Here is a 12,291-nt window from a genome sequence, read left to right on the forward strand (position 1 = left end):
TCGATCAACAACAATTTATAGTCAAATATATGAGCCTACATTAATGTTGTAGTATATGAATCTAACACTTGTAGATGGATGAGAACAGAAAGCACAGTAGCTAAATGGAATGGAGAACGAAAGCAGTGGTGATACACTCTGGGTTGGTGTACTTAGTGCAGTTCATGTCGGCTGTGATCACTGTCTTGCTCGATCTCAGATGATGGCTCGTCCTCCTCGTCAAAGCAGTCGATTCCACAGGCCGCGTGACCCTGCCCGAAGGCCTTGATGTGGTCCTTGAGGGACCTCTTGTGCTTGAAGTCCGACCCGCAGGTGCAGTACCACAGCTTGCCGCAGTTCTTCTCGTGGGTTCGCCAGTCGCCTCGGACGGCCAAGGCCTTGCCGCACTTGCGGCACGCGAAGGGCTTGACTCCATGCTTCCTCCTGTAGTGGGTCTGGAGAGTCCGGAAGTCCTTGAGCGGCTTCGATCTCGGGTGGTCGATGTTGTTTCTGCAACCTGGCGCGCAGCAGTAGCACGGCAGCCGCAGCATCGCCGTCGGCTGCGTTCCCCGCAGCGACTCCGGTCCCTTCCTATACTGTGATCCATGACCCCACATATGCATCTATTTGTTACGCCCACAGGGTAAATGACGAACGCGGTGGATCAGAAACCCATGGCATATGGCAATACATAATGCAATACATCAAAAGCAAGCTTATAGTAGGGAGAAAAAGAGCAGCTCACCTGCATGTTATTGTATCTGTTGAAGGTCTTGCAGCACACGAGGCAAGAGAACTGGGTAGGACCTAACAGGATCTGAGAGGGAGTTGGGATCCAATACTGACCCTTAGTAAGCCTCCCAACGATGGGGTAACATAAAGGAGCAGCATCACCGCCACCATCTTCTTCACGCTCTTTCTCATCATCTGCCGAAGCAGGGGAGACCCCGGAGCAAACGTCAGCCGTACTGGGGCTCGGAAGCCCTATGCGGAGGGCCACCATCACAGCCTCGTCTTCCCCATTCTCCCCATCGTTCAAGCATTTTTTGCTGCTGTTGCCGCCATAGTCAACAGAAGGGGAAGCGCTGCAGGCGGTTTCTTCCTCGTGCTGGTGGAGGTCTGTTGGGCTCAGACTGAGGAGGGGAAGGGCTTCTCGGAGGGGAGGGGAGGGAGGTGGTGGCGAGTAGAGGTGAGTGGTGTTGTAGTTGATGTAGTTTGAGTAGAAGTTGTAGGTGGAAAAGGGAGGGGGAGGAGGAGGGGGAGGAGAAAGGTTACAGGAGAAGGGATGGTGGTTGAAGCAGCCTTCCAAGAAATTGTGGTATGGATCTGCCATTGTAGGGACTTGCAAGAGCTTGGTTGTGGCAGATGGGTTGTGGATGAGGATACTACTTATGATATACTGTTACTGTGTTATGTGAGAGAGAGAGATGGGGGAAGACAAAAGAGAAGATAGGACTGGGGAGGAGGTGTGGAAAGTGAAAGCAGATGGGAGAAAAGGATTCATAACTCTGATGCTCTAGAAAGTCTATCTTTAAGTTCAATAGGGAGCTATACATTACCTTGGGACTTGGAACAACAAATACTCCACATATATTTGCTCATTTATATCATGACTGCCTGAAGAACAATATAAACACTGTAAGATCCCATGTTAGGCTTTGAATATCATATGTGCCACCATCCACCCCTAAAAATAGACATACTTTTTCTCATTATTGATTTCAATTTGAAGGTGAATTGGACTGATTACAAACAGTAGTATTAAACTGCATGCTAAGTTGCTTTCCCATATAGAATCTAACACAAGATTACTGGTATCATAAAACAATGTGATCATATGAACTTGGTTGAACATCTTGATTCTATCATTTGCAGGAAATATGGCATGGCATCTGGTTAAGGTGTTGTGGTGATTGGGGAGGTAGTGGGGGTGTTTGGTCAAAGGCTTCATGAACAGTCATGGAAGTGACACAAGTACTTATTGATAGCTTTGTTTTTTTTATGTAGGACATGTTCACATGCCATTGATCATGATATTATCTTCCCTTGCTTATGGAATGTTAGTAAAATTAATTATAATTTTTAAATTCCTTTTTTAATATTTTAATATTATTATCTACTTGAGGAGTGCCTCGAATATCATCTTATTATCTTCAATTAAGGTTTGAATTGGTTGAATCATGTTGAGAGTAAGTTCTAAATGAATATGACACTTGAATTAGCTTCGACCTAACTCAATCCAACTCATCTTTGTGGTGGAATAAGATTAGGTTAGGTTAGTGATGTATTGGATTGTTCAAGTTCAAAATGAAAGAAGAATTGGATTGTTCTAGTTGAGTATTCACAACTAAGTTCAATAAAAATCAACCCAATCGAGCTTGTTGATTGAGTTGAATTAGAACAGATTCAAGTTGACTTACAAGTATCAAATGATTTATACAGATTAAATTGACCAAATAGGATGGGAGATGTTGTGGGAAACAACCTTGAGCCGTGGCCTCGGGGCCGACGCGGCTCGGTTCGGGTTCGGACGACGGGGATCTCCCTGAGGCGTTCCTCGAGCCCGCTGAGGTGGTCGGTTTGGTGCGACGGTTCGATTGGGATGTGATCGCCGTTTCCTCCGGGCAGGGACTCCTCGTCGCCGCGTCCCGAGGGGACCTTCGGCTTCGCACCTGCACAAAGGTCGGGTCGGGAAGCTCAACCCGACCCCTCCGATGATCAAGTCAGATGATGTGAATGGGGTTTCAGATGAAGAAGTTTTTTTTGTGTGTATGTCCCTCCCTCTCCTTCCTGTTCAGAATGCGAGGGTATTTATAGGGAAGCTTACTATTTCCTGATGTGCCCGCTTGCAAGAGGCAGGCTGGTAACGTCTGACACTGGTATTGGCATGGCATGAAGAACCGAGTCTGAGCAGGCGTTAATCATCTCGACCGACGTTCTGGTCCGTTTGACCAGGTGCTATCGTGTCGATCGAGGCGTGAGGCATCATCTGACGTCAGCCGAGTTTTATCATAATTACTATCCTCATCAGGAGACAAAAGCTTAGTTAAGGCCATGCTGTTATGCAACTAGTGACATAATTCTTATGCTGAATCATGATAAATATAAATGTCCAATTTTGATCATAGACATATTCCTCTTAATTATTCAACCACTGCACCAAAATGAAAGCATAAATCAATTTGATCCTTTAACAACATTTATAACCCAAAATTTTGTTTGTGATACATGAATTTATTATTATCTCACCCATAAAGGATTAATATTTTCACAATTCTTCCACTCCCACAAGGTCCTTGCTGCCCATGACACCAACATATGATGGTAACATAACAATAAAGAAAAACACACAGCTTGATATGTATGCGTGTGTGTGTGTGTGTGAGAGAGAGAGAGAGAGAGTGAGAGAGAGAGAGAGAGGTGGTTTGGGTGGGGAGGCCATGCATCTCCATCGATATGTGCCAAATGGTGCCGAACTTATGGCAGGCAAACTACAAGGAAATGGCCACCCAACATAAACTAATGGCTCACTGAGCACTGTAGGTGGCCCGGACATCCCTACAATGAACAGTGCTGCATTGGACAGAGATCATTAAATGTAAATGGTAACAGTTGATATGTTCAAGGGCTACAGGAGTTAACACACACCATCTTGTAGGGTACCTTGCACAGGAGTTCTATTTCATTTCCAGATGGCATAAACAAGCATAAGAACAATGATGCCATCATATTAAAGCAGTGTCTATAGAGAGAGAGAGAGAGAGAGAGGAGGAGAGAGACATGATGAATTGTGAAGGATATAACAGTTTGGAATACTCGAATCGTAGGGAGACTATGCACTTAGTCCAAGTGACTTAGGGTTTAGGGTTTTAGAAAAAGGGGGAGAGAGAGAGAGAGATAGTTAGAAGAGAAGTACAAATTAACATAACTTCTCTCTCTCTCTCTCTCTCTCTCTCTCACACACACACACACACACATACACAGATGTAACTTGTCTTTGCCATCAGGAACATGAACACTCCTTCAGCACGTAACTTGTGCTGTCAGTGTTCCTCCGCATGTGAAACCACTTCGGCACTGCACACGTACAGGATGTCTAGAACTCGACACATCCTTTTCCCGTTAGCTAGGCAAATGTGAGGATGAACTCTCTTGTTGACGCTTTACTTTCCCCCTGGGCAAGTACTGTATATCACTGCTCTGCAGACTTGTATATGTGTAGAAACGCATGCATGCATGCAAGACGACTCATCCTTCGTATGTACATGTATATATATACGTGTGAGTATTCAACAAGCACATGATCCAGCTTGCAGATCCAGTTATCCCCATGAATGATTGGAGTCCCTCCACCATCTGTCTCTTCTTTTCTGTACATATATGATTGGGATAGTGGGACAGTGTTGATGTCTGCAACTCAAAGTTCCTTCTTTAAAGTGAATGATACATCTGTAGGGAACGACGCAATGACTTTTTCTCGAGGTTTGTCGTTTGCTTTTCTCCCCCATTTAGTGGTGGAATGTGGACGGTCACATTAATGATCGATACCAGAGAATTAAGAAGGTGTTCCTCTTCTTTTGTTTTGGGGCTCACACGCTTTTGACAACAATGATCGAATTGATTGCAGATTTCTCATTCATGTCGGCCAGCAAAGGAGACGTGATCAAAGCCATCTACTATTTCACCTCAAAAATCATCTGAATGAGAAGCTTCACTCATCGGTCATCGACAATGTAAATTAGATGATTTGATGAACCTGTATGGTTAGATGAGTGTTAGATTCTACTAAAAGCTGCATCACTTGTAATGTAGGCCTACTAAGACAACCAAAGTGATCAGCGTTTCTCGAGAATTCTGGTCAGAAATATCTATCTCAGAATTCTGCAGTGAGTTTTTCCGATACACTTGTTATCGCAACGTTCATTATATCAAGAGATAAAATACATTAAAGGTCTTATAGAAGAATGAATGAAATTGATTATTGATTTTTGAAGGAAGAAAAAAATCTAGAGAAAGATTCATATTAAATATAATGAATGTAATGTATCCGAGGACTATATAAATCTCATGTGTTAAATCATAAAGTTATAGTAATTTTATTTAAGTGAAACAAAGAATTTTTTGTCTTATCCTTTTATGTGATAGCTCCATCTCTTCTCCCAATCTGTTTTAACATTTGGTATCAGTCAAGCCATGGCCTCTTTCTCAAACACCTTCCAACTTTAAATCCCTAGATTGATAAAAGAGAATTATAATATATGTTGTATCCAAATAAAGATTTTTCTAGGCTTTCGAGATGTATGGGAGTTTGTAGAAAATAGATTTAATAAACCAAGTCTAGTAGAAGAAGAAGCATTGGATAGAGAAGCAAGAAAATAATTCACGGATCAAAGAAAGAAGGTGAAAAAAGCTTTATTCATTATTTACCAAAAGCTTAATTATATAATTTTCAAGATCATTATTCCAACAAAGACTTTAAAAGAAGCTTGAAAAATATTTCAAAAAACATTCGGTGGTATGGACAAGGTAAAAAAACTTTGTTTACAAATTTTACCAATTTATTTTGAAAAATTATAACAAGATAGTTCTAAATTTATTTCTGATTTCTTTTCAAAAATCATTTCTATTGTTCATCAAATGATAAGAAATAATGAACAAATAAATGATAAAAAAGATATAAAAAAATAATAATATCTCTAAACCAAAAGTTTGATTTTATTACTATAGTAATTAAAGAGTTTTGGAACAAATATTTTTAGAAAGATTCGGAGATATAGTAAATGTAATGAATATAATATATTAATGGGGACTGTATAAATGTTGGGTGATATAGAATTTTGAAGTTACAGTAAATTTTCTTTAGTGAAACAAAAAAATATTTTATCTTATCTTTATTCTTTCTTTACATGTTATCCTGCATATCCCTAATTATCACCTGAATAAATTAGAAATTTTAATGGATTTATAATCGATGGCTATGTGAAGTGGTGGAGAAGCTGTTGATCGGTTTTATTATTGTTAGTGTGGTTTTTGAGTGACATTAGGATCCGAGTTATGCGATGTAGTTCATTTTGGACATGATATTTCTTCGTTTGTACGATAAGAACATTCAGTTGATAGCTCATTCGTCTCTTCTGAAAACTACGAAAATGTGGAAGAAGAACTACTTCTTTCTAGTGGAGACTTTAATGCTAATACTTTTGCTATACTCGAAAGGACGAAATATATAATAATGCTTCTTGTATTAGTAGCTTAAGTAAAGCTGAAAGCATCCCAACTAATATAAAGTAACCATAGAGGATTATAGTCAAAGGTCAAGAAGACAATGTGTATAAACATCTCAAAGCTCTACACGAACAAAAATAAATTATAAAAGTTTGAAATAACAAGATTGATGGTTAATTCTAGCAAAAATTATTTTCAAAGAAATCGAAATGTACCATTACTTTGTTTAAAGAAGGATTAGACATATATAAAGTCATTGATGATGTTATTTATTGTCTTTAGGTTGATGATTTTATTTATACGAAATATATTACCATCCACATCTGTCCAAAAATCTAACTGAATCAAATTGCTCCATCCTCGACGACTTCCTCGACCACAGCATGTTCAACTCCGATTAGAGTTCACCATCACATGCTCCGAATCGCCATGTCGTAGAGGGTCTGCCGTTCCATCCACCTCCGCTTTCTTCCCATCCTCAAAGAAGCTTCCGCGAGGTACAGGGTCGTCGACCTCCAGGATCTGCTCCTCCGGCTCACCTTTGACAACATATGCGGCCTCGCCTTCGGCAAGGACCCGGAGACGCTCGCACTCGACCTCCTGGAGAACGCCTCCGCCGTCGCCTTCGATAACGCGGCCGAGGCCAGCCTCCATCGCTTCATCTTCCTCGAGTTTGCCTGGCGGTTCAACAAGTGGCAGCAAGTTGGCATGGAGGCCACGCTCACGTGCAGCGTCGCGCACGTCGACGGCTACCTGTCGGCCATTATCAAGGCCCGGAAGCTGGAGCTAAGAGACGGCCGGAACTACGTCAACGTCCTCTCTCCCTTCTGCAGAAGGGCACTTACACCGGCCGGAACTACGTCTGGTTTTAAGATTTTCTTGGTGAAAAAGATGACTGCGGAATATTATAGTCAAGTTAATGGATTTGGTTTTGAATTTTCTGATCGGTCTAATTACAATCTGAAAGACTTGTTTAGAGTCTTATCTGATAGGACGTTACGAAGAGATAAAGAATTTTAAATGCAAAGGTTGAATTTGTATTAAAGAGATATATTTCTCATGATCTTTTTTACCACATTATTCATTGTAAATTAGCTTCAGAGATACTTTTGATATATTACTCGACAAAGAATATGACTCGATTGATTTTCGTATTTGTAGAATGATTTGACAAATACTATTCGATTTCATAATATTTTTTGAAAATTAAAATTTTAAGTTTAGAGATATCAATCACTCTTAGATCCAAATGAGCATATTTCAGATGTGCAAATTAAACATTATATTATTTATGATCTTCGAAAAAAATATATTTTTTATGTTATATCTATTCAAGGATGTGTTCAAAAATCATCTTTAACAGAATTGAAAAATCTTCTTTCTATTTCAGGAAGAGATGGAGATATTTTTTTACAAATAAAAAAAATGATAATGATAATGACAAAGAGAAGAATGATGATGCTAATAGCAAGCAAGAGTCGTCTTCGAATAACAGTGTAAATCGAAAAAAGATCAAATTATTTTTCTTTTTGAAAAGCTCAATAAATTTTTTTTTCATCTTAGTTTTTTCTTCTTCTATTTGGTTTGATCTTGGATTAGTAATACATTTATTACTATTATTTGAGAAAGGATTGTATTTGCATGTGATTCTCCCTTTCTTCACAAATAGTGTTGTCTTCAACCAAAATAAAATAGAATACGACTTATGAAAAAATAAAAATATTATTTTTTCAAAAACGATAAACGATAAAGATGAGACTTGAGCTTAGAACCTACAATAATCTTTTTCAACTAAGTGCTAGCACCTTCATGTGAAAATATTAAACTTTATCATCACTTAATTAGAGATTTAGTAAATAAAGAAGACATATGTTTGAAGTTTATTAGTATAAATGATCAATTTGCATATTTTCCCACCAAAACCATTACACTTGAGAATTTTGAAAACTACGTTCAAAAGTAATTCGAAAATCGAAACAGAGTTTATATTCAGTTTTGATAAATTATCATATTAAAAACTACATATTTGTCAGCTCAACTATTTGGCTTAAAAACACTTAGATTAACATTTTTATGAATATTTATATAAAACATTATTTTAGGAGCAGAGAACTCTGCCGAAAGCTCTTACAAATGCTGTACTTTCCTTCATGGCATCAAGCAAGGAACTGCAGGCATGGCGACACCGGTCACTGTTCCATGGGCGTTGAAGCAGTAAGATGATGCTTGCCCTCCTTGCTGTGCAGGTTGGATCTCAACGTTCTGGATGGTGATGCCCGTGCAGGCCACGTTTTGGCTGCAGTTTAAGTTGATCGCTACCTCGCTGCTTGATGTGCCTCTTACTTCGATGAATCGCACATCAGTCACTTGCACAGCTGACGGCTTCTCCATCCAACAGAAGAAGTTTGGATTAACAGGACATCAGAAGATAAATTCTGGAACTACCTAAGAACTTCAAAGATTTCGATTTACCTTCTCGGCGCAGACACCGGTAGCACAGTAGTGTTGATCTATTATTATAGGATTCTTCACTGCAGTGAAGTTGATATTCTCAAATATTATCGTCTTTGCATAACCATATCCTCCCTGATAAGAAGAAAGAAAGCTAAGTTATAGCAGTGAGAAAACACCATGGCTTTCATCCTTGGGTTGAAGAAGAGGAAAGGATGGGAGACTTGCCTGCCATGTCTTTATCCTTACGCCATTCATTGTGCTAGATATGTTGCAATGACCAACCTGGATATCCGACACTTCCGCACGAGAGTTGTTCATTCCCAGGCTACCAACGCTAGAAACACAAACCAACCGATAAGTGTCGATCAGTATCTGTGACTAGAATAAATGTTTTGATTCTTCATATCAATCAGGGAGGTCTTCATTTTTATCTGCTCGGCTTAAACAAATGTTTCTTTGATGTGAGTTTGATTCTTTGTATACAAAGAGTTAATTCTTTAGTTGTTGTGAGAGGAGACAAACCTTATGCCATGGCCAGGGCCACATGTTACCCAGCTGACATTAACATGGAAAGAACCAGTGCCTATCGATATACAGTCGTCTCCTGCAGCCAACATCGACTGTTACCTATTCTTCTTTGTACGTATCACAAGGAGCGGTGACAGGAACGGGAAGGTGTACCTGTACCAATGGTGGAGTCGGAGACGTTGACGTGATGGCTCTGTTGGATGTGGATGCCGTCGGTGTTGGGGCTGTCGCCGGGGGCGGTGATGGTAACACCGGTGATGCGGATTGTGGAGCTGAAACCCACCACTAGGTGCATCTGGGGGCTGTTGATGAGCCTCAGATCAGCCACCAGCGCTCTGCTGCAGAACAGCAAAGCTAGCGTCTGCATATATCCCAGTTAATGCTTGTGATTACAGTCTCCTAACTCTACGATGCGTGCATTTCCAAGATAGAGCAGTTGAGAAAGCTTACGTTGGGAGCAACTGAGCATTGCTGCGGCAGAAACCGAAGGAAGAGAAGGCACGTAGAAAGCAGGATGAGCTGCGTTGACCTGAGAGTGTCGGAAACAAAAACAGGAAAGTGGAGAGGACGAAACGATTACATGATTGGTCTTGCACGACCACCAAGCGGCTCCCTGACCGTCAATCTTCCCGGATCCGACGATGGACAGCTGATCGATATGGCTGAACAGTAACCAGTGATCGATTTTTCCTCCCCAGAGTTGGCTGGGCCGTATGATGTCTCCATCAACCTACAGCACGAGAGAGAGACAGAGAGAGCGCAGAAGACTCGAGGACTTGCTGACGGCGACAAGCAGACGCAATACCTGAACACGGACGTAAAACTGGCAGGGACCCTGGAAGACGATGGGATTCAACAGGAACGTCTTCCCTACAGGGATGAGGAGAATGGAGGATACAGAACTCTGACATGTTGCATTCCATGTATCCAAGAACGCCTGAGGAATAAAACACCGAACAAATGTGATTATAATGGAAACATATCATGCAAAAAGAGGTAGAGATCTCTTCATGTATATGCTTAACATATACACGCATACAGACATAAAAGAAAAAAGACAAAGAGGATGTATTGATTTCTGATACTTTAGTGTCATCTGTTACGCCATCTCCTTTCGCTCCGAAGTCAGTGACGCTGTAATTTGAAGCTGCCACACACCCAGCAATGAAGCAAGCAAGAACAAGAATCATTATCGAGTTTACGAGTCCCTGCACAAGGCAGTGGCAGAAAAGAGATGGTCATCCATAGCATCCAGAAACTACATTGGCACAAGAAAATAGCACAGAAAACCTCTCTCTTTCATAATCGAAATAAAATGCATAAATATAGAAAAAATAAATTTAGCCTGATTAGTGAAGTTGTAAGAAAGAGGAGATTTATAATTTTAATATATTTAAATTATATGTTTCTTAATTGTACAAGATATATTTATATTTTTTTCACACTTATTTACATGGTGTATAAAATCTCAGTCATATAATTATTGGTATGAGAATATTATCTCAAGAATAATTTATTTAATTTGTCCGATTTTGATAAAGATATTATCATTTGTAAGCCTCCCTCTTCAAGTTAAGTAGATAAGAATGAAAGTATCTTTCCAAGTAGTTTGGTAAAAATATATGTAAAAATGAGCATATGACAGAACAAAGACCGTAGTAATTTATCAGACTAAATTTTTTCTCCCATCATATTGCAGTCAATTTCAATATATTTCATGCAGTAATGAAAAATGGGATTTGCCACAATGTGTATTGCTGCCTGATTAACACAATGTAATTTGGCATGATCGAAGTGTAAGAGATACTTCAACTAAGTAAATCCACAATCCTATATTATGCATGCATTGAAGAACGTGAAATAGTTGATTGTTTCTTTGTCTTCCAAGAGATGAGAGTATTCAAAGAAAAACATCTTTTTGTAGTTGAACAATCTCCCCAATCAGTCTCATAATATATAGTCAAATTTAGATTATTATCTGCTAAAAAACTAGTTCTTGTTCTAGTGTTTCTTTTAAATATCACAAAACTCGAATTGATGCAACAAGATGTGATTTTCTAGGTTGATGCATAAATTGACAAAGAAGGTGCATCGAGTAGGTTCTATCGGATCTTGTGATTATAAGATAAAAAAAGTCATCCAACAAATCTTTTATATTGTGATCGATCGTTGAAGAGTTTATCATCTAATGGAGTGAGCTTCAGGTTTTGATCCATGCAAACATTAATTGGGGCAGCTCCAGGGAGACCCATATCATCAAGAACGTCTAATGTATACTTTTATTTTGAAAAAAAAATATGTTTTTAGAATATACTATTTTAATTTTTTAAGATTTTTAATTTAAAATTATTCATGGATAATCATATCATATATCTATATATATTAACATTATTATAGAAGAGTTTTTATTTTCCCATGTAAAAAGTAAAACCTATGATGAATTGGAGAAGTTTGTTTCAACTCATATGATATAAAGTTTCTTATTATGAAAACTGTAAAAAATAATATTTTAAACAACAAATTAATAGGATTATCCATCTTTATTTTTTGTAATTTTTACCTTTCAATAGCAACCAAAATATCTATAATAAAGATATAAAATACATTTATCTAGATAAATTTTCACATAATAATCTATGTTTGCTTAGCTTACAATAGGAGCAATAGGCGGCATCGTGGGGAGAGCGCAAGATGATGATGATGACTACAATCGAGGGTGGTGATGATGGTCAGGGGCACGATGATGACGATTAGAAGTTGCTAGTGGAGGGAGAGTGATATTTTTATAAATTATAAAAAAAATGCCTTATGTAAAAATCAATTAGAGAGCTTTTTAAAGTAAAATTATTTTTTGTTTAGTAAACATTGCCTATGTTGCCAATATAGAACACTACTGTAATTGATTAATGGAGGTTGATAAGAATATCCATGAGGTATTAAAGTCTTTAAATGTGTGAAAAATCTTATAAAAAATTGAAAATAAATTTTCAATAATTATTGAGACCTATTAACTTGGAATCGAAGATTAAAAATGTTAATACAAAGATTATTTTACTTAGCAAAATAGATACGTTAGATGTTGATATTCCTTATGTAAACTCCACT

The 12,291-nt window shown here is 38.7% G+C and overlaps 2 protein-coding genes across 3 annotated transcripts; both read right to left on the reverse strand.

The window, feature by feature from the left end:
• On the reverse strand, nt 1–1,557 carry LOC135672341 (zinc finger protein WIP2-like). Of its 2 annotated transcripts, none has more exons than XM_065180799.1 (2): nt 725–1,557; nt 1–575 (listed from the first exon to the last, which is right to left on the reverse strand). In XM_065180799.1, the coding sequence occupies exons 1-2, from the start codon at nt 1,310–1,312 to the stop codon at nt 153–155; spliced, it is 1,011 nt and encodes a 336-aa protein (XP_065036871.1). In that variant the 5' UTR covers nt 1,313–1,557; the 3' UTR covers nt 1–152. The 2 variants fall into 2 exon arrangements, with proteins under 2 accessions (XP_065036871.1, XP_065036870.1); XM_065180798.1 differs by having other exon boundaries at nt 1–602; nt 725–1,553.
• Nucleotides 1,558–8,352: 6,795 nt separating this feature from the next.
• Nucleotides 8,353–11,860, reverse strand: LOC103981576 (polygalacturonase ADPG2-like). The gene is made up of 8 exons (XM_065180478.1): nt 11,840–11,860; nt 10,272–10,394; nt 9,992–10,123; nt 9,340–9,547; nt 9,181–9,262; nt 8,884–8,992; nt 8,677–8,790; nt 8,353–8,586 (listed from the first exon to the last, which is right to left on the reverse strand). Exons 1-8 carry the CDS (start codon nt 11,858–11,860, stop codon nt 8,353–8,355), a joined length of 1,023 nt encoding a protein of 340 aa, XP_065036550.1.
• Nucleotides 11,861–12,291: the final 431 nt, after the last annotated feature.

Source organism: Musa acuminata, chromosome BXJ1-4, assembly GCF_036884655.1.
Source record: "Musa acuminata AAA Group cultivar baxijiao chromosome BXJ1-4, Cavendish_Baxijiao_AAA, whole genome shotgun sequence".
In the NCBI taxonomy this organism is placed as follows: domain Eukaryota; kingdom Viridiplantae; phylum Streptophyta; class Magnoliopsida; order Zingiberales; family Musaceae; genus Musa; species Musa acuminata.